Genomic DNA, 24,531 nt, shown 5'->3' with positions numbered 1-24,531 from the left:
AAAGACAATGCTTTCTGTTCTCAAACTACTATTGTTTTCTTTATTAACCACAACTTAGATCCATTCCAGTGTTGTTTCTATGAAAACACCAGTGTTAGGAGTGCATCATCGGATATGTTTGTCGAGTCTGAACGCAGTAAACAGACAATTCCGGAGAATGTTTGTTAACTTGTTTTAAAGCTGTAACTATTGAACATATCGTGTCTCTCCATACTATGTACTCATGTTAGTCCTTTAGTTTAAGCTGTAACTATTGAACATATCGTGTCTCTCCATACTATGTACTCGTGTTAGTCCTTTAGTCGATTTCCATGTCTCTTACGTACTGTGGAATAGTATTATCGAACACAGGCCATAGGGGGAATTTAAGATGGTTTTTACTTTTAGTCACAAACAATGTTATAAAACAATTAAATGTGTTAGATAAATATGAATTAAACATGTTAATATACCTATACATGTTTACAGTAACGTAACAAAAGAAATTCTTCCAAAAAGGTTGACTTTTGACCTAGATCGCGTCCCCAGGTGGTGGCTCGAGTTACCCCAATACACAGCTCCATTACAAACATATCTTTGTACCCGACACCGAGGCTAAACGACGGATGACCCCAAGGATCGGGTAGATAGCATGTTAATTAATAAGACCTGATATCAAACACTTAATACGCACAGCTATTGTGTATGATCGTCAGTAGTTGTACTTAGTAACAACGGTACACTCCATATCGGATGCCATTTTTAATATTGCTTATTATATACATACATGTATACGTATCTTGTACCAAGATCGTGAGCGCCGTGTACAAGTTGATCTAGATTAATTTAGAAATAGACATTTGAGTTTTATTTAGACACTCTACAGTATACAGGTTCTTTAATTATTTCTTATATGCTGACAAATATTTAAAGAGCACGTAGAAAAGTATGATATCAGTTAGAACGGTTGTTATTGGTTAAAAGTCATAAGTGGATTATGACGTCATAGTTATAGATACTAGCATGACGTCATGACGAAACAAACTGGTTAGATACAGCATTTACTATTTTCACATTGCTCAAATGAAATTTCTTTCATAAAAACGGTTTAAACCATTTCAAAATGTAGTTTTCTTCTACGTGTACATCATCCTCGATATTCTAGAGGTTACTATCATTGCCATAATATCCACCCCTGGACTATCCCATAGTAAAACTGGAGGCAGCTTCGGGGCAAAAACTGACCAATCACAGGTTTGCAGAGAATTCGTTTGAAGATTACTGAGAGGTCGACGATCTACTTCAAAGCCACACAGTCAACCACGGTGTACCGTTATTCGATTCACTTGATGTGCTTCAAGGGGCAAAATTATCTTTCAATATGAGATACCCAGGGATAGATTTAACGTCAGTGGATGCACGTACATCAAATTAACAAAGTGTTGTAACTAGTTGGTATTAACGCCATGCTGATGACATACAGCATTAGAGACAAAGAAAAAAAATCTTGAATTAATAGATCTTACACGGGTAATAAAGATGCACCAAACCAATATTGTATCAAAAAGAAATTCAAAATCGAAAAAATAGAAGGAAAAATAGGTACATTTATGTAGATGTCAAAGTCAATAAATTTCCATTCTGATTATCTATATAAACACAGAGTTTACAGAATGTATTGTGATACCGGATTTTAATCGTATGTTTGCAGATGTCATAATTTTCTTCTTAGACTCGATTGATCATGCTCTTTGAGAGGACAATATACTGACACTATACCATGCGGTGATTAGAGAAGGTAACCCAATCCCGAAAGGGCTCTATGGAATATTGGTACCAATACATACATACTTACTGATCATTTAAACCTTAAAACAACAGATTGTAAATCGATACAGCAAATAAATGACATTTAATGCCGACCCGGGCCTAATGTTGTAGGTAACACTAGTATACAGTACCTTATAGCGAGACATTTAAACGTCTGAAAGATACTGACATAATATATTTAAGTTTAAATCTCAAAGAAAAGTTACCAAGATGCTGGCCGTCCATGAAAACTTCGATAACCGACTGACAAAGAGGAATGTGAGGAAATTAAACAAAAAGAGGGTTGCTACTCCGGAGGATGGAGGATCTGTCCACAATGGAGGGGGAGGGACGGTCATACCTCCCATCAGTCCGAGGAGATATAAAGTCTATACGTTTGATGGAACGCTGAGTAAAAATGGCAAGAAAGTACAGGTAAAAATTGTATAACTTTATTTAATGTATGTTTTTTTCCAATATTTCAAGGATCAATTAATACTATGTACGTGTGTTTCCATTTAGTTAGTCTACATTTTTGACAGAATCAGATTTCTTCAGTTTTTACAATCATTTATCGATACATTAAATATAATTGATTAGAAAAAAGTAGTCCCTAAACTTGTAAATAGAAAAAAATAATAATTCAGCAACGCTCACTTCAGTAAATATTGATATCATCTACGAAACACGAAGGATCCGACATTTATACAATGTTCCGTAAAGGTACGATTTCCAAACTTCCTTAATAAGTTCATGTGGTGATGAGATTGTAGTCTGAAGTTTAAGAGGTTGTTGTTGGATGGTATTAATCTTAAAATCACTAGAATCACGGGAGTAATGATTTTCATGTAGGGTTATAAATAGTGGTTCTTACATTCAATAACAATCGATGTCAGTATCCGCTCAGGAAGACTATCATGCATCTAATAGGAGCTGTCTTGCAACCAATCTATATAACGTTAATATTGATCCATTTGATAATAATGGTATTGTTTTCATTTAGTTAAAAGTACCGTTAGTGTTATATCACTTAAATAGTTCACAACCTTGCTGTCATAAACGGTCTTTCTTAGAAACTATGTCCTATGTAAGTAATAGGTAACGTATTATTGATTAAACTGGTGTTTTATACAAATATTGACTTATTGTAGGTTAATACGAGGAATTGTTAAACCTGAGAACGGTGATATTCCCCGAGGCCAAAGGCCGAGGGAAATATCACCTTTAAAAGGTTTAGCAATTCTTCGTATTAACCTACAATAAGTCAATATTTGTTTTATGATATGAAACGATACAATGACACAAAATTTGTCACTTGGAACAATTTTGAAGCAAGGACAGCGCAATGACTAATTAAACAAAACAAAAAATGAAAAAAAAAATCTTCATCCACGTATCCTCAGTAGGTACTTTTAGTACCTCTGATTTCGAACATATACATGTAGCTACATTTAAAATGTGTTAAAACATATTTCCTAATTCTACCTCACTGTTGTCTGCCATGTTGAATTTGGCTATTTCCCGATGATCGGCAATGCTCTATTTTGATTGGTCAAAATGTGGAAGAGACAGGGAATTCCCTGTGTCTATTTATAGCCAGGTTATCGTGATTTGCAATGTCAACCTCTGCATTTTGTCAAGACCTGAGCGAGTGGTCTAGACCAATCAGAAAACGGCAAAACTCACAGTCATATGACATTACACAGTGCTGTATAAACTGATATACACATAACATTTGGAATTCAATAAGACTCAAATGCTTTATAATTATGTATGACAGTCAATTTTAACATTCTAATTCGGGGACCGGTTAGGCTACGTTTAAAGGCTCATCACGCATAGAATGTGTTTTGGATTATTCAAGAAGTATATTCTTATTTTGTTGAGGTTGTGAGGGTATAATGATAATGGAGTCCGTGTAAATAAAGTAACCCCATCATGGAGCACATATACATAAAATTTACACGGACTCCATTATCATTATACACTCATAACCTCAACAAAATAAAATTGTATTTCTCATATCTACAGTTTTTTGCGTAAATGAGTATTATTTATTCTCTCGACAGTTGCATATTTCTTTTGAATACTCATATTTTTGTCTCTCGTCATCGTCAACGAATTCGATTGAACAGCTGATTTAATAGTGTCATTCATCTGTTTTCACCAAAAGTGAGGTTATAACAGCGGCTGTTCTCGTTACAGAATTGTCGCACGTGTTGTAATATTATTATTCACTTATAATCATAATACCAGAAAGTATGGTTATTGAGTCGTGTCAGTGCAAACTGTTAATCAATTTTCACGATGTTTGATATGCAAAATATTCGCCTTTGCGATCGTCAGTTTACAAATGCCTGATGCAGCATTAACATACATAATGGATATAAGTTTTAATATCTTTGAGTTTGTTTCTTAATGAGGCAGTGACCATTTAGCCAAGGTCTTCAGTGGTCATATTTGTCCAAAACATCAGAGACATGGTGTGGGGCAATGTTTCCTTATCTTATAATATCTATATATTATACTGTAGAGAATATGATATAATAAATATTATGTATGTTCAAATATCTACACATTGGTTAGAACTTATGCCTCTGTCACCATGGACTGGCCTGATACACAGTGTAATTTATCATCATGTACCACTTGTCTTGTGTGGCCTGGATATCATTCGACATTGAAAGTCCATTCAAAAGAGACACGTCATTATTCATCCCAAATCGGTTGATATTTTTGCTTTTGATCATAGTTAGGATGTAATAGAACTTGTCAATATTATCTCAATTAATTGAAAAGCACCGGACAGCAAAATGTAAGAAAGGTAAAGAAACGTACAAACAAGAATAAAAAAAAAGAACATAAATTTGAATTTTAAATTGATCAATAACGAAATGTGATATTTTTTGTAAAATAAAGAAAACTCATACATCATTAAAATATTAAGCTATTCTTTGGAAAACTTCAAAAGTCCTGATATGAATAGGTAATTTATTCTGCATTTCTTTTTACCTTTCTGTCGGCTACCAACACCGTGCATATCTACCTTAAACGCTGTTTAATGTAACCGTAATGTAAAAAGCGTATTTAGGAATATATTGTTAAGTGTTGCTTTATGAGGAGCATTGCGGTAAAGCATTATGCTCTGCTCATTATAAGAAATAATTGATATTGATATCAAATAAAATTGATGCATCTTCAGTCCTGTCACGGAAAACGTAATGAATGATTTGAATGAGCACTGTCACCATATCCATACATATTGTGGCATTTAAATTTAGTTTTTATAAAACATATCCATTCAATTTCAACTTTCAAATTGACATAATAAAACATATCCCATATGAAAAGCGAAATATTTCAACATATTTTATTGTGATATTTTATATAGAATGAGATTGGGCACAACTTACAAGACGCCTTCTCCCTATTGTTACTTAAACACGTTTTCTTTCTTTTTGGGATGTAACTAGGTAAAGTTTAAATCATTAAACTGCAAAATGACGTTAACCTAAACATATGCGAAGATTTCCAGTGTAACAATGCATTGGCTGCTTTCAGCTGACACCTATAGAATAATGCCTGCGACATGATCAACTAAATGACGTATTTAATGAAGCCCACACCTTTGTAAGACTTACATGTACCTCCCTTATGGATTTCAGTGGCTTACCAGCGAAAGAGATGATAGAGTAAGATTTTCAGACGTTCTAAAACTCCAACATTAAGTCAAATCTGTCTTAAATGAAGAATACACAATAAAGAAGGGTTATTTCCTTTTTATGATATTAATTATATATAATGTTATCAATAATCCAGATACAACTTTAAATGGCCTACACTCTGGGTATCCAATTCTTATGTCATTATATTCATGGCTAAATTCTAATCCTGTGAAAATATCTCCGTTAATCTGACTGTCATGATAAAAGAATATCTAGTATGAATGAAGTTAATCTCCATGATATCTGGATGTATTGGAGAGGGATTAATTTCCAATTAAGACGGACATATATCCTCTGGTCGTAGTAATACACACGACACCCAACTCACAAAGAAAGGGAAAACACAACCACATACCCGGGATTTATTTTCGTTTAATTTATTTTCCCCAGATAATTCATATGTTGATATATATGAACAGACAATCGTTGAATACAGGCACTCTGAGTTTTAGTGACAAATCATAAGGTTTTAACTATTTCTATCGGCGTTAAAGCATCTTGGATTAATTCAGTTTCACCAACGGCACTGAGAATTATTGTAGATACACATTTTGTAAATGTAAGTATGATTTTCATTGGATTAATTTGAGTTAGAAAAAGCATTTTTAATCAAAAACAAAATATTTGACTAATATTTGTTATGTAAATTTTAATAGAGAGGGCGTTTGTAAGTTTGAATTATCTTGTGCCTGATGCTGCTGCTAATATGGAAATGAAATATGTTTAAACTAAAACAATAAATAAACAACGCTATCTACGTTATAAAAATGTAAGACGCAAAATTTAGTCTTATCAAGTATAAAGTTTATTGCTAATCGGCAAAATTACCAGGGCCCGGCACCATAAAACTTTCTCAGACAAATTTTTTACTCAAGCCTATGGAAAATCATATACTTGAGTACAATATCTGTCTGAGAAAGTTTTATGGTGCCGGGCCCAGGTCTTACTAATTTAGTCCATTTAAATGTCTTTTCCTGTGTTTTCTGTTTTTTCAATACCATTGTTTTACAGATGAATTACATTTAGACATCATATGTGTGGTTTTGTTAAATTTGCGGATGTAAACTTGGTAATTGCGGAATAATTATATGTGTTAAAACATTTATTTTGGTATAATCAAATACTAATGTATTGTCTGCATGCTACATGTATGTATTGAGAACATTCCGTAACATTCTACATACGACCTTGCCTATTAGCTGCTTTACCGCCCATTCCTTTAACATTGATCCCTATTTTTACAGTATGACCGATATTGAATGTAGCTGTTGGAAATATTCCCGTAATATATAATATTTCCCCGTAGTTTCCAGATCGGGTCTGTTAGTTCTGGTTATAACCCAAATACACATCATGTATATCTAATATCATATGTTATCTAATCCTGACGACCTTGTTAGATCATTTTTTCTACTTCATGTAGTTTACCATCCAAATTAATAATTTAAAAAAAATTAATGTTCAGCCTATCACCACTGGTTTTCAGTGAATGGTTTATCTGTGAAATACATACCAAGTATTGGTGTGAATAATTCATCGACTTCGCCCCCGTTTGTAACCATGGCCAACCCAAACATACTACTCATTACAATTCATATTAGAAATACATACTGTCAACAAAACGATACCATTTGTAACCAGGCACAGTGTATACATTTAATTCCAGTTTCTGTAAATTGAATAATAATTTCCGTTTTATTCGGTGGGTTTCCTTGGCAACACAAAATAAAACTATTCATCAATCTCCTTAGACATAGCTTGGTCATTTATGTTAAATGTTGCTTTTTTTCAAAAAAGAAAGAAAGAAAATAGACAAGGAATTACACCGCATTTTACCGCAAATAAAACCCCTCCCGTAGATAAGATCAGTGCCAATTATAACAAATTTCTAAAATTTGTGATTTTCCGTTTACTGGACGACACAAATAATCATTGTGTATCAGTAGTTTTTCATTTGTATTACTGGTGAAGAAAAATTACACTGATCATCAGGATCGTCTTTCACATTCACTTTCACATGTATGTTTGGCACGATTTAAATGTGTCTATCTTTGTGACATCATATTTTTACATTGAATGTTATAAATATTCCCCACCTCGACGCAAAATGGAATACTGTGATTATCTGACCATCAAGAAACAGACAATCTTTTCTCTGGTATGTAAAGAGGACGAGACTTCAAACTTGATGAGGGATTCAAACAAAACGGCCATGTCATACTATGATAGCATTACAAATAAATGTTACATAGAGTTTTGTCACTTTAAATGATTCGTTTGGACCCGTTCAGTGTACCATTTCTAATAAATATTTCAAAATCACAAATATCCATAGTGTCAACGACAATTTTGTGCGTCAATTCGATCGTGAAAAACATTTTCAAAATTAAGTTATGTCCCTTGACTGAAACAATTGTTAAACAATGATGTTCTTTGTTTTGTTTTCAACAGTTTGACGATACGGGTAGTAGTGAGCAATCTAAGGCGTCAAAACCTCGCCAAAAACGCGGCCCCGGGTCTGACGGGTCGGCCACCAGCTCAGGTAAGTCAGTCATTTACACCTGTAATCAGTATTTCTACATGTTACACCTGTGCATTTCAAGTGTTTACTGATCGAAATTCTGTTCCTTCTATGTGCGTTCTACAACAATTTACAATATTTCATGAAATCGAAACCAAAGAAAGGTATGTAAGATTTACTTACTTTCCTTAAATGGATTCCAATCTGGTTATCTGTTGGTTAATCACAGATTTTATCACAATAATTGTTCTCACACTTTTTCATTCATAAAATCTACAGATTAGCGTCGATAGCGATAAAATGTTTACTATCTTTAAATGTCCGTATATGTGTTTTATCACAGCGGAATTGTAAAGATATTTTATTGAATTCCAGTCACATTAATCGTCTATAAAATTGACGATCGATACAAATGTTATCTTATCGGCGATAGACTCTGTATAAAATGGATAAAAGCCAATTTATATAGAACTAATCAGAGTCACTGGACCAAGAATTTTAATTGGCTTTGTTAATGAACCTATTTACCATGTTTAATTTTAATCACTTGGATTATAATTGAAGGACAATAGAAATAATTCGAACAGGTGATAGGTGATAGAACTAACTCCGGGTAGGCCTCGTACCTTTACGTTGACATAGACCGAACTGTTATAAAATGTCAAAGCATCGACAGCTTTAATGAATCCTTATTTTCTTATATCTTTGTATATCAATATATTTCAATCAACGCTCCATGTCTCATTATTCCATCACAGATATTTGTATGTTCTTTGTGATAACAAAACAATAACACTATCTACATATTTTGTTTACTAACTTTTTAACTGAAGATAACCAACCTTTGCTGTGAGGAATTATCTTCACCAGAGTGCAAACATTCAATCTAAAACAAACTAATGCAATGCGATAGATATAAAATGTCGGCCATTTCCGTGAGCTGAGTTATAAACCTCTCTACAAAAATGCGACTTAAAATGGATTATGGGAAAAGTAAAGACTGCGATTATGAAAAGATGGTACAGGAATCAGGTACGCCGTTATTATATCTTATATTGTAGACTTAAGTGACTTTGGTCATTTAGTTTAATTTACACCGTCTTAATTGGCATGGCTTTTAAAATGTTTGATGAATTGAACATAAATTATGCCGTATCGTGTTGTAGCTAAACTTTACGACTAAATGTTAATCCTGCTCAACTTTTATATCTTCTAAGGACAATTTGAAATTAAAAAAAAATGTACATTAGCCTTTCATTTTAAAATCTTTTCTTATCATGTTCACTATAAAAGTACCATTTAGTGAAACGTGTCAATTGAAAATAAATGTTAACTTCATAAAGGTATTCTGAAACACGTATGGTCATAAACCAGACAAAAATACCAAAGTTAAAACAGAGTATTGGGTTACAACTGTACGTTAGATTGATGATAAATATCATTTACGTAAAATTTACATTTTCAATAATAACCATTTCTATTCAAATATAACCAGCGTGTGTGAAAACGGAAAACGAAAACAGAATCATATTTATTTTGTACTAAAAGTTAAGTCTACGGTCAGAACAGAATAAGAATACGATAATGTTCAGAATTTGAATTTTCTGAAAAGTTCAAATTATGGAATAATGAACATAAAATAGAACATTGATATTAATCACTGTCAAATAATTGTAATATACCTTTTGTTGACGTTATCATTATGTGTAATGATTAAACATGAGTTAATTCTGCAAATTTGAATGTTTGTGTAAACCCACAACCCGTTATAACACAGCGAGTTTCCAGTGAGCCTGAGAAGTCAGCAGATGAATGGGGTTGATCACAGTTACCTATATGTAAATAAACTTGGGTGTAAAAAAGCTTTCTTCTCATTAATCAACACCACGATAAGAAATAGGTTCTAGTAAGAGTACAGCACAAACCGGTATCCGAGACAGTCAGGACTGATGGACACTTTATCAAACGGTAGGTTAAACAGGAAAATATTGTTATATACTATTTTTAATTTTCTTGTTTTGACGTCCTTCTCGAGGTCTATGGTGTATCGTAATAAGGGCCTACCATATATTTAAACTATCAATGAATACAGAGTAAAACAGCAGTCAGCTTGTACTATATAAGCACATAAGACATCTAGAATAGCTCACTGACAAATTACAACCTCAGAATTATGTTATATTATAATCATCTGATACTAGTAAGTATAGGTCAGAAAAGTGAAATGCATCACAAATTAAATAAATTAATACCTATATGTAATATTAACAAATTTGGTATGTGAAAAAAAATAACTTTGAAAACATATAACAAACACCTTTTTTAAAATGCCTACCTTATTAATCTTTCCTGTTTACAATTCTTATACTTTATAATCGTCTCTCGGAACGGTTGTGGACTAATTTGTTATCATTACTTTACCATTTACTTACATAGATCACAGGAAGCATCCGCTCTTTTAAAATTTGTCCCATTTTGTAAAGCTGATGTATGTAACCCAAATCGTTAACATAATTCGTAAACATTCACCAAACTCAAGACATGAATCAAATAGCTGATAGTTGAAACTGACTGCACGATTTATATTTGAAATATTACATGCAAATATACGTTAAAGTATATATAATTTTAGATTTTTCTGTAAATCTCTAAAACATGTATGGTATTACGACTTTTCCTTATATAAGTATCTTTAAGATGTGTGGTAGTAATTAATAGAATACATTTTTATTATGCCTAAATTTGTTTTAGCCCGAGCTTACACTAAATAGATTAAACTAGTTGGAATTTACATTCGCTACATATCATTCGACATATCATTCAGCTAGAATTGGAAACCCCTTCAGATTTATAGTACTTTTCCCCTAAATGATTTTTATTTAAGATGCAAACGAATATCATATTTTAGTTTGAATGGCGCAATATTCATACTTATAGTTATTATTCATATTACTTCGTCACATATGTATGAGTCTCGCATACTAATGGCAAAGGCTTTGCATATTTGTACAGACTTTTTGTGTCCTGATCAGAACGTTTTTATACCCTATAGAAGGATTTGACAGTCCTAATGAAATGTCTTAACATGATTACGCTACAAGTCACCCTTCCCATGCATAAATGGACAAGCGTAATACGGACACCATGCTTCCGCGGTCATGTATAGTCTGGAAATAGGGACGACACATAGACTAAACCCAGCATGTTATCCTGAAAATTCAAAGCTTACCGAAACTCGCCTGAACTAGTAGGCTTATGTATATTCATTTAGTGCATCGTAACATATATAAATAAGCAAATACATATTCATAAGAAATTGGGTTCAGCGTAGTTGCAGTGTTTGAATAAACTTGGTTGATTGATGATATATGTACATTTTTATGGCGATATCGTTATCGATAGTACAGTTGTGATATGTCATTAGTGCATGTGTGTTGTAAAATTGCAAAAATTCGAATCGAAAAGAACAAAGAGTGACAGCAACATCGTCATATTGTGATTTCGCTACTTGAAAATTATTTATCACTCACCGTATTGTAAGGTAAGTATATACGTGTACTATCAAATAATAGCGAATGCGTCCAGGAAAACAGATTTGTTTCAACTTTTATTTTCCTTCCTTCAAAGTTTGTTTCATTTCAATGACCTACTACATTTACATATTCTCATAATGCATATATCAAGTGATATGTTGCTTATATGAGGCCCTTGTAAATCAGTATAGTATATATCCGATGTAACTTTAAGTCGTATCAGGGTAGAAATACAGATATTTTATACACTAGGGAAGTATATACTATTCAGTCAAATCATGGTAACTGTATATATAAATGGAGTATAATTACTCGAAAAATGCATAAATTGAAAAGATAATTGTGCCTAGAATGTATGCCCATATGTGAATTTACAAAACGTCTTATTATAGGTTTAGTGTATATTGTACATAGTAATAAACAATTACCCACTGTTTGAACTCTGCTTTACATATCATTATTTATATATTTACTTGTTTTATACCAGTCAACTGTTATTACTTTAAAAAAGTTTAACGAACTCTCACACCCTAAACTAATACCAGGTGTATTTATCATAAATAAAACTTCAAATGCTTAGTAGTGTTCTGATTTTGATCAATGGATAGTTATGTTAACCCGACGAAAAACCCCATAAAACTTGATCTAACATCGTTCGTGGTTGATAGTTTTCATAGACTGATCGACTATTTAGTATAAGCCATTATATATAGTTACATATATAGTATATGTGCATGAAATCAGGCTCCAGGATCACGAGTTTAGACTTAGCCAATCATTACTTACGTAACATTTCTGGCGTTTGCAATATTTGGGTTAAATATAATTCTTAAAGAAAACGATACAAACATCACAAATTTATGTTATGATAAAGAATATTGGAAACATGGACGTACAATACAAATTAATGACCATAAAACAAATTAAATATATCAACAATGGTTACAGCTATTAAGTGATCTGTTTATCTTGGTAAGGTGTAAGCAATGGTAAGTGATGTGTACCTGACCGAACTTGTATAAGTATAAGTATTACCCAGAGAGAGAGAGAGCCATTCTACAGAGCAACAATACCTAAACGTTGGTATTATACTGAAAGCTTCACCGATGTTCGTAATTAGCTATAAGATAATGTCTGAATTAAACATCCATCGACTGATAAGAGAGAACCCTGCCTGTGTGTGTCCACACGACTTCGATGTTTACTTGATGATCAGTAGTCAGTCCACTAAAGCTGTTTACTGTTTTCTCTGGTTGTCCGGTCGTAACTGTGATCCCCTCAACTTCTATTCCACCACAGGCGTCTCTTCAAATACCTGTGTTTGCCTTTAATTGGCGCAGTGTCACTTCCCTTTTAATGTTCTCTTATGAGTATCTTAGCGGTTTTTTTTTGCCTTTTACATTGTTGTTTTTGTCTTTTGTTGGTATGATCTTCATGCTTCTGACCGCCTTCGTCAGGTATCATACGCATTCCACACCGATACCATTCAATCCCTATCTCTTTTTTGCACTTTTTTTCAGTTTTCCATATGACCCGTTAGTCTATTCTATGCCTTTGTATTTCACATTGATCTATTGTTTAGGTAAATTATTCGTCCTTCTTATATTTGTTGATGGCCTGTCTATTTCCACTAACGTAGTGATTATTTCTGTTCTGTCTGGCCCTTTGAATGTGTTGACTTTGATCTCAGTGTATTATTAATTTTGTGTATTTATTTCAAATACAGTCAAACCTGCCTTAGCAACCACTTTTATACAATGACCACCTGCACAATTAGACCACTTACAAATGTACAAAGTGGCTATGTTTCACTCATTTTAACCTGTATATAAAGGCCACTTGCATGTAAAGAATATTTGCTCTTTGTTCCATGTGTGGTTTTGGAGACAGGTTAATTGTGAATATGCTTTAAAATATGTTTTAAGTAGTCTAAACGGTAGTCTTTTGTCTAGATAGTTTGCAATTCCCTAATCTATATTTGGTTTTGGATAGAAATAATGGTTCTAATGATACATTAAATGAATGCGTGTGTGTCGTTTGCAAAGTATGATTCATTGTTTTAGATGTCACAGTATGAACAATTGTGACCGATTGTATGCAATGGCAGTTGGTCATTTGATGTAATAGTGGCTTCAATTGATTCGCACGAATAGTATGGAAATCAAAATCAATTTTCCGATTACAAATCCTACCATTCAATCTTGTCTCTCATTTCATATGAGTTTATCATGGGATATGCATGTTTCTTCTTCCTATTCAGTCTTATAACGCTCGACCGTCCCTGGCCTGATCATAAAAGAGAACAGCAATATTATTTTGAATAAACTGAATATTACAATTATTCATCCCTACCTATTAACAAACGTGATACCAACGGAACGCCGGTGAACTTTCGTGATATATTTTATATATGCTTAATTTAATATAGATTTAAATATTTAACACATATGACGACACAACAATTGTGTGCGTATTATGTCTGACAGTGTGTGTCATCCTACCAATAAATATATATTGTATATATATTAACCATTTACACCTGGAAATTATTCGATATCAGGTATAAGATCCTACTTAACACTTCTATGACACAAGAAAGAAAGCCATCCCAACCGAGCTCTTTATTTGGGAGGATTTGGAATATGAAGTCTTAATGTGTTTACCTGTAATCAAACAATGGTACTGATAAGACAGAAATGGGTATATGATATAAAAGTTGACGACAGTGTAGGATTAGTGGCAAGTCTTTAAACTTACGCGCCTGTACCCCCACCCGACACGTGCCTGGGTCCTTCTGTTTATCTCTATAAACACTCACTTCTACCTACCCGGCTGTATTAGGAATACACATTATTACATACGTTTTATCGTAACGTCAATAATGACGAAAAAGGCAAAAGAACAAGGTAAGTTAGGTTCTGTAGTGAATTTGCTTAGCTCTGTAGTTCAGACCTCTGTTGCATTTAAAACACACTGAATTGACTTTACTGATCATGAGGAATGTGGTAGCGACATTACATGGATTTAAAATCATATACTCAATATTATATGATACTGAACTAAATTGTGTTACTGAATTTATTCATTGTTGATACCTATTACATTTAGTGTATAGCTCATGTCGTCTCAGCTTCTTTGAACTTCATTATAAAGCGTCAACCGCACTTTTTCATTATAGTGCGTCACCCGTTGTGTTCATTGACCTGAATCCCAAAACTACGTACATACTAAACTGGCAAAATACTTCTCATTTATTGATATTTCCATATGTTACATCATCTTATTCATGATGAAAAGGTTTGTAGTAATGGATATTTTTAATGGTTTGTTAATTACAAATTACTTTTCCACATTGCTATTACAAATTGATAAAAGACGTTTCTTCGTGATGCTGATAGAATAATTATGTACGGTAAGGGCTTCATATCAGTACCAAATATCATTGTACATAAAAGTACAATAAGCCATGTTTAAAATGTGCCTGTGTGTTTACAGAGAAGATGTCTTGGGTGACGTATGGAAGTCCGTTATGGCGTAAGGACAAGGTTCCCACCACCATCAAACCACTTCCGGATATCGATGTCCAGAAGAAGCTTGAGAAGGGATTCGTTAATGATGCTGTGAGTACCTTTATGTACCACTCAGCACGGAGACGCCCGATCATTCCTCCATACAATGCCGAACATGATAGGTACGCGCAGGCGTACTTCCAGTCTCCGATCGCAAAAGCCGTCCTTGAGAGGTCAATGGAGCGCGTCCTTGTCGTCAAGGTAAATTATCCTGAATATTTTTTACATTTGTGTACAAACAAAGGTGATAATCTCTATAGATTGTCTTTTGATTGTTTTCTATTCAGTATTAACGATATTAATGTTAGAAAAAAAAAGTTAGATATTATTGATAAATTATTATGTTCGAATCAATAGATTTCGTGTCAGTGGCCTTTGAAATCGACCAAGTCATTCCGTGTCGGCTCACAGCATGCTGGCATATGTATGGCCTCTTTTTCAGTATCGTAAATGTACTATAAACATTAATGCATACTGATAAATTTGTCGACAGTATCTGTATCTACTTTACCTATCATCTGCTTTACCTATCTTTAACAAATGTTAAAATAATGTAAACTTTGAGATTGCATGAATTGTTAGTTTTAACGATATGTAGCTTTCCACAACTGACACACTGAAAATAGGTATTGCATCTGAATGTAATTTGATTCTGTAAAATCATGAATTCAGGGCGAAAGCGCTTACTGAAAATACGTGTAAACGTGTCAATATATAATTTTATACATTCTACTGAAACGACAAAATTCTTACCGTCATGCTTGCATATTTCAACTTTGATACAGACATAAAGGCCAACAATTATAATTAATAAAACACTTGGAAAATAAGCTTGGTACGATTAAACCTCCCTTAGGGGAATGTAAATACATGTACCATGTTAACGGATTTTGTTGGTTTCAAGAAATCAGCGTTATATATTTATAATGCTCAGATACAATGGTCTCGCCAACTTCGAGTTAACGAGATTTTCTGTGTATCATAATGTAGAGGGGAAAGTATTGGAGTGAGCGTTGACAACGGTGCTCTACCATGTCACCCATCTAGATTGATACATGTGGAGAAATAGCTTACCACAATGATCTTAGAAAGTGGACCTTGAATTCTTATGGCGACAACCAGAGCGATAAAAAGTGAGACAAACTGAAATGGGGATTACTATCGTTTAAACATTTGACATGGTATTTATTGTTTTCAATTGTATCCTTTGGGAGTGTTTAGTTTGGTGCCAACAGGAGCTGGAAGAAAGACTGAAAAATCAAATTTTGTCACATTCAAGTCTTTCATAAATTTCTTAACTCAATCAAGTTTTATTTTATCAAACCAAACATGTCTATCAAACCGACGTTTATTTGATTTCAAAAGTATTTAATGTCACATGGAATTGATAGTTAGTTTAAGAGATAATCCCTTGTATATCTACCGACTGTTTGATATGATAAAGCAGCACTTGTAAGTTATTTAAAAGGCTTTAACGTTTTTTCGTCATCATTTTACCACTGAACCTGCCTTCTGCCTTGACTGGGAAATCAAAGAAGCTATTTTTGGTTTTGAGTCTTGATATTAAAATTTCGTTTTTGGTCAGTATTGTGAAACACGTTATCATTCAGGTAATACGGCAAGTATACATGACATACGTATATTATAGTTTTTACAACTCGTAGGCAATCAACGAAACAGGAAATTGTGTTCAAGTCTACAGACCTATCTTAATTACTATAACAATACCTTTCATTTTTAGCAGTTTCAGACCAAATGGGTATAGCAAGCCCCTTCGCAAAATATGATCTAAGATGTACAAGCTTTTGACAGTGCGTTTTAATTTAAACCTTATTTTTTACAAAGAAAATAAAGTTTTAGGGCTATTGCTGAAAATCTGCCAGCACTTTTTGTTTTTTATATTTATGTTTAGGCTAATGGTAGAGGTGTAACGATGTTTGATTTTACGGTAACCAATAGTTATATCTATATCACAAGGAGACAAACGTATGATGATACTACTGTATCTCAAAAGACTACCCATTAACACGAGGTCATATATCTCTAATACTGGGATATCAGCTGTAGAAAAACAAGACCATCGTGTTTGTCAAGATCAGTCCTAATGTAACTTTTGTGTTTCCAACTTCAAGGTGAATATTAAACTTTGTTATGTACCAGATAAAAATTTCTTAGGAATGCTTAAGGAGTCACTTAATAATGGTTATATTGTTGTCTAGTTGAGCCCCAACAGTTGGATACTACTTAATAATATCTAGTTAAGAAAACTGTCATAACATCGGACTTAACGGAATCCTGTTACATCGACAAGTTGTCATATGGACATATTCGTAGACCTCCTGTGTGATAAATAGGAGAAAAACTGACGTTAAGGCCCATCAAATGATGTACAGGCAACTCAACTTTAGAGATAGCCCCCCTTCATTTACAAATATTTACAGATATTTCCCATTAAGATATGGAGTAAGTAAAACTCTCGTGTTTCCTAAGATAATCTATCTCTGTAGTACACTTCCTATTTAAGCACCCGTAGCCCCTTTAATCCGTCTGACACCTTTATCCCATTATGCCTACTGCGTGTGTTCCATTCCCTTATTTAGATAGGTAATCTTAAATACATTATGTCAGAATTAGATATGTTTTACTCCATTCAAATGTACATGCTGTACATGCTGGTGTATAGAGAACAAATAGACGTACCTGGCCTATTATACTTTTCGGCCAAGTACAAAATATCCCATCGAGTCTCAAATCACTCGCCGGGCACATTTTTCTGTTGGTTTTTGTTTTAGGTTTCCAATTATTTCATACATACAGGTGAATTGATATATCATTATTTGCATAAAACAAATATAAACGTTCTTTATATCTACGTTATCGCTCCAAAGACTTTCGCAATCTGTAAAATTAGTGTATGTTTTTCCTTTGAAAAGATCGCTATATGTTGTGTGACAAAAATGATATCTGGTGTTGAGTTTGAATATTATTTACGTTGCCTTTTAGAAAAGAACTATAAAATTGGTTCGATAAAATGCATAGAAACGTGAAAACACCATTTTGATTTTTTTCGCTTTATTAGCACAAATAATCGAAAATTGTAGCGCTGATGACGACATAATTGTTTGCTAATAATTTAGAGCTATACACAATTGCAGCTTGTATTAATAATTCTTAATTTCACTTAGTTCCTTTAAATAGGCTATTTTCGTTAGCTGCATATTTCTTACCACTTAAGTATCTAGGATGTAAATGATTGTTATTGTACTATAATTGATTTAGATTGGTTCTCAGTTACGACTCTTTTCATTGGTCACACACATATATCATATTTGATATCCTAGGTGTACATGTAAATCAGAATCAATACTTGGGTTGGTGTAATGGTGAACAGATACTGGTGCAATTTTCAGTGTGTGGTCTACGTCTGAAGTAACCATTAATAACTATATATTTATACATGAAACTTACATCTCCGTTAGTCATCATGCTGCGGATATGGCAAAGCAACCCAAATATTGCCTGCAATCAGGACTGCAACATCAAAGAGATGGAGAGAATCTATGGAGTTAAGCTTAATGGTCAGATGGAGGAGGCACTAAAGTGGTATAGGGTAGTGTATACGTGAGGGTATATCTGATAGAGGGTATAGAACAGGGTCGTATTACTGGAGTATAGGGTCATATCAGTTCTAATTAGTGTATTAACGGTAATGTGGATATTTGATACAGGCTTAGTATATAGAGCATATCTAAATCGGGGTTTATGTTCTCATTGTTATCAGTCATGTATTTCATGCTTAAAAGATTATGATGTCAAAATCTACATACATACGTGTATGGATCAAATATGACTTCAAACAATAAAACAATTATCTTAAATCTCACAAAATATTGGTACTAACATTAATATTTAGCATGAATACAGCCCGGTGAACTTTTTTCTTTCTTTTCCTTTATATTTCAGATAGATGAATATATGTATGTTTTTTTGTTGTTTTTATTCTGTTGGTTTTTGTTAGTTCTTGGTTTTTTATCGACATAAGATCATAATATACATTAATATATATCATTAAACCCTTTCTTATGCAGTCAAGAGAATGTAACCGGAATAACGAGGTATCATTTATGCACGTGTGTTGTTTCACATCACAATACCTGTTGTCGCATGTTGCACATGTATACACTATTGTCCCCTTGTTAATGTTATTACCTTCTTTCTTTTGTTTAGGTAGGTAAGCATGGATGTGCAATGGTTCTGTCATTTTTATATTGACGTCAGTGTTCGTTACCATTTCCTCTCATTTATTAAAGATTTGTTCCTGTGTAACTTTACTTAATGTTCGTTATTTTTGCCTAATTTATGAACTTTGATTAGACAATTAAGCATTAAAAACTATTTTATTGTTATGGTAATATAATGCTTGATCAATGTGGTATTATTAACGAAAAGCTCAAAAATGACACATATTGACGCATAGTAGAAACTGAGCGTATGTAAGCAAGAGCCTACCTTTAACTGAGTTTCTTTTCTACCATTCTACTCCTGTTGTTGACATCGTTGATCTATAACCGACAACTAACTAGGAATGCAGGTCCTATAATTTTCCTCGGCCATTAATTAACCAATTACCCTGAAATGTACTGACCATTAATTAATTCTGATTGAAATGATTTCAACCAGGTACACAGAAAGCAGAAGGATTTTTTTATACGCAAAGTTATTATTAATTCACATTTATAAACACTAATATACTGTATTCGTTTCGTTTTTGTTCATATATCTTTGTTTAAAATTGGTAAGTTTACAATGGACGGTTATATTTTACCAAATCTGAATGATTATATATGATATAATATCATACTATAAACTATGTTAAGAAAAACAACCATTTAAAAATGTTTTCAAATACGTTACTTTCTCAGATTTCCGTCTTTGTTTCAGCTATCATAAAATGCTAAGATATCACGTCAGGTTGTCTTGATTTGAAAGTCCAGTGTGTGATTGAATTATGATACAGCTATTTTGTCGTTGGTCATAAGTCTTCTCCTCTTTTAGATATCATGGAACCCATTGACACACATAAGATTGAACACTATCTACCTATGTTTATTTCAGAATGCCGAAGCAAAGAGGATGCAGAAAATTAACAAGCTGAGTTTCAGAAGGCGTGCCAAGGAGTCGCCGTCCGTGGAAAGGATTCGTGAACGGGAAAAGGAATTCCTGAACGATGCCATAATCACAGAGAAGCTAAGAACCAAATATAAGGACATTATCCCAAAATACGACGCTGCCATGGATAAAAACTGTAGAGGCTATTTCGAGCGACCGGATGTAAAAAGACTCCTCAACGTTACTTGCTACAATAAGTGACGTCATACACGAATTACTCTTTAGGCTGGCTTGACGTGCAGCACAGAGCAAAGCATTTCAAAGAAACCATCATATTTTGATACAGACAAACATGTTCCTTTTGTTGTTATGTATTATACATTATATTTTCCTTTGTTTCTTTTAAACTGATATATCGTTATTCTTTACAGTTATATTTAATTTATAAAGAAATGTTTTATGTTGATGGACATTTCTTCTTTTCCGTGATTATGGGACATTTTTGTAAATATGAGTCGAAATTGTTTGCTTATATCGTAATGTTTGAATTTCATAAATGATGAATATTTCATCTTTGATATCTACGCATTTATAAGAATCTTATTTGTCAATGAAGGCCAAAATCTTGCAAATGCTTTTTGTAAATATTCTAATCAAAAGTATTTTTTGAAACACAAATTGGTCAGTTCATAAATATGGTGATTTATATGTCAACACAAAATGAAATAAATCCTATGTTCTTCTTGATGATATATCGTGTGGCAGTCTTCACCTGTAACACGCGATCTACCAAGAGTCACCGAATAGCCGACTTATACGTACTGTATGATATCGAATGATAAATATACTACCGATTTGTGTAAGATAATCTTAGAACAGTATAGCTATACATTGTTTTGTAGAAATATGTAAAGAATACTTACTATGCAAAAAGTTTACGCTGTAGGTGGTAGTTTAATCTGGGACCTTTCTTAGTATCAAATGTGTATCTTGATCAGCATTACAATAATTTTGTGTGTGTGAAATGCTTTATTCTATCCGGGCACGTATTTTCTAGGATTTTGATACAGCCTCATTAAATAGCGGCGACGTGTTCAGTGGTTTTAGATGTCTTGATTATAAATACTGCTGAAGGTGACATGTTATGTGGTCGTTCTAATTAGAGATGATATATTGGTAGCTAAGTAGTTATTTTTAGATGCACGTTCCTTTCAAACTGGTATACACATTTCAAATTTGTTTTGAATGATAAAAAAACTCTCAATGATCACTAGCACAACTCATCCTACTGGAATAAGCTAATAATATTAACTTACAAAATGTAACATCTAAACATCGACTTGCTTATCTTAACAAAGCTACGCAGGTATGATGCTGTTCTGACTGACTGAAATAGACGTTAATCTCGAACTTTAGTGCCTTGATCATGTCAATTGATTAATGTTTCGGTGTATACTACATAGACACTCGCTATTGGTGTTAGGGGTATAGTATTATTACACATATATTACATATTACAATACAGTGTGGTGGAAAGAGACAATATACACTTTGTAAAACATCGTTTACAATACTGTTTGGGGTTTATCATGTAGTATGTTATTAAGTTTTACAATTATTGTGATTCTTAAATTATTAGATTCTATTATTCAACTTCCTTCGGATAGCATTGCACATTTTCTTTTTTCTTTTTTTTTCTTTTTTGTAATTTTAGTCCTTCACTAGATCTGATTTAGTCCAAATATATGTTGTTAAGTTTAGTTGTGCACATTATCAACAGTGTATTAATGGTATAGTTTTACTGATATCGTGATCAAGAAATAGTAAAATTTCTGTAATCAGATTACTTTATGAACATTTCTGATTGGTTCAGCATCTTTACCAAAGATCCTAAGTAACAAACCGACAAGTGTTTAGACTGTTACACGCGCGATTACACTGATAGTCTTATCAATATTTGTATAGTTATTATATACACTGTATACAGCATATTCATGTTGCTTTATTGGTCGTTTGCTATTTTTAGTTTTAAAACTCACAATATTGATGTTTTCTTTTTTCTTTCTGTTCCAAGCTGCATTTTACTTAAGGATTACCTTGAATAGATTTTTTATGTTATGGAAATATAACATATTTACAAAAGATAATCTCTTCAATATTCAAAATACATTTTGAGACCTTTTTGTCTATGAAATCATTACGCCGTCATCTCAGCCAATCAGAAGCAACTAACAAACGGCGACGCCATTTTTTCCTTTATGGGCTGATAAGTAAATTTTTAAGACAATGAAAATGCTCGTAACAAGCAAAATTGAATTATATTTATATATTCAAAATACGGAATTAAGATTTTATTTCTACAAGGTAAGAACGGTTGCAGAAATTATTTCCGAAGCAATGAAAGTTATATAGCTACCTGTATATAGATGTTTCTATGGTAAATCCCTTTTTCAATTTAATATAAAGGCAATAAAATACGATGTTCTTAAAATGTTTGATTTTTCGAACTATCGTCATGATTGCATTTTGAAGCATTTTTAAACAGAAGAACTTTTTGTGTCACGGTATTGAATCATTTAATTTTTAATCGGCTGATAATCTAATTGTTATTGCATGTGGCTTATTAAGCTGGAGTGTGTACAGCGCCCTGATTTATCTAGTAGAATAATGTATTTAGTATCCATTTCGTCCAAGTCCTAACAACAATATTCCGTATTTGGATACAAAGTTATGTGCCCTTGCGTCATGTGTTTGCGAACTGAACGACATACGTTTTGGCGAAAACGTTGCGATCACAAAATAATGACGTAACAATTGATACCTACCCGCAAGGGAGCTAACTCTGTAATGTGCAAAAAGAGAATATTTACATTTAATGGAAGAAAAATATTTTTCTTATTTCTTTATGTACATATATAGCATCAAGTACTCTCTATCCATATGTAAGTTAATGTATATAAGGGAGATAACTTTAGCGCACTAATGCGTGAAAACTGTAGTTGTTTGTTTCAATATAAACATATATACATGATTGTATTGATATTTACAGTATTATATTGTTTGTTCCATATCTGCTCGGTGTTAATGTTGCCAGTTTTATGTTGGTATAAAGAGCAATAAACCATCTGAATTATGACTGCTTCTTAGATGTTTGTATTTTGTTGTTGTTGCTGTTGATGCTGTTCTAGCTTAAATATTGATTCTAACATAAAAGCTCATAACCTCACATTTAATTAATAAGCAACGGCTTATATTCCGTTGTGGTAGGAAAAATCCCAGTCTTAAATTCGAAGTCAAATATTCTGTATGTAAAAAAATAACGAAATCTGACTTGGCAAAGTCTGGGCATCGGTTTCAAAAGTTAAATATTGTTATATTATCGAAAAGAAGTTGACTGTGACAAACGTTTTGAAATTAAGATGAAACTTGACTAACTCATTTATGATTATATTTGAATAAGAATAACTATATCTAAGTAATTAGATATTATCGTAAGTTGTTCTAGTGTTTGGTTTTCTTTCTATAAACTACATTTTTATGTTTAGATGACAACTTGAACGCTTTTAGGTATTACTTCCTTGGATTTGATATATTCTTTGTTATTTTTAGGGCGGAGGAGGCTGATGTTTTCTTTGCTCGTTTGAGTAGAGTATATTTTTGAGAATCTATTGGATTTTTTTCGAAATAGAACATTAATTAGATATAGTTTTTGAGCAACACTAGTGTCCAGTCTACACATTTAGAGGGCAACATTAAAGCACAAGCTCACGGGAGATTTTGAAGTTTTTAAAGTTTAATCAAAAAGAGCCAAAACGACGGAATTTGAATAACGTTTTCTATGGCGTAATGATTTCATTTGTTTATGATGTGAACGTGTGTTGTAACTTATCGGTCTATGATTTGATAGACAAAATGATTTAACCAATGACAATACTCGTTCTATTGTATGCATACAGTCTGTGAATCATATGTCCTGACGTAACACACATAGAATACAAATATTACACACAGAGAGGCCCCGGTGGCCGAGTGGTTAAGATGTCTCGACATATTACCACAGGCTCTCCACTTCTGGGACGCGGAATCGAATTATATGTGGGGCAGTTGCCAGGTATTGACCGCTGGTCGATGTTTTTTTCTCCGGGTACTCCGGCTTTCCTCCACCAAGAAACCTGGTACATTTTGTACGTCCTTACATGACCCTGGCTGTAAAGATGTCGCTAAACTAATAAAACCAACCCGAAACATCACAAAGATATCACACTTACTCCTGGCCTATCTTTGCA

The 24,531-nt window shown here is 33.1% G+C and overlaps 1 protein-coding gene across 1 annotated transcript; it reads left to right on the top strand.

The window, feature by feature from the left end:
- The first annotated feature begins 1,865 nt into the window (after positions 1–1,865).
- Positions 1,866–23,381, top strand: LOC138320777 (uncharacterized). Its single transcript, XM_069263988.1, has 4 exons — positions 1,866–2,223; positions 7,965–8,055; positions 15,063–15,337; positions 20,252–23,381. The coding sequence occupies exons 1-4, from the start codon at positions 2,020–2,022 to the stop codon at positions 20,504–20,506; spliced, it is 825 nt and encodes a 274-aa protein (XP_069120089.1). The 5' UTR covers positions 1,866–2,019; the 3' UTR covers positions 20,507–23,381.
- Positions 23,382–24,531: the final 1,150 nt, after the last annotated feature.

The sequence above is a fragment of the Argopecten irradians genome, chromosome 4, assembly GCF_041381155.1.
Source record: "Argopecten irradians isolate NY chromosome 4, Ai_NY, whole genome shotgun sequence".
NCBI classification, from domain to species: domain Eukaryota; kingdom Metazoa; phylum Mollusca; class Bivalvia; order Pectinida; family Pectinidae; genus Argopecten; species Argopecten irradians.
This window is presented reverse-complemented; position numbering and strand designations above follow the sequence as displayed.

Coding starts and splice junctions, on each gene's coding strand:
- LOC138320777 (XM_069263988.1), top strand. CDS start 2,020: ATGCTGGCCGTCCATGAAAACTTCGATAACCGACTGACAAAGAGGAAT. Junction 8,056..15,062: donor CGGGTCGGCCACCAGCTCAG/GTAAGTCAGTCA, acceptor GTGTGTTTACAG/AGAAGATGTCTTGGGTGACG. Junction 15,338..20,251: donor AGCGCGTCCTTGTCGTCAAG/GTAAATTATCCT, acceptor TGTTTATTTCAG/AATGCCGAAGCAAAGAGGAT.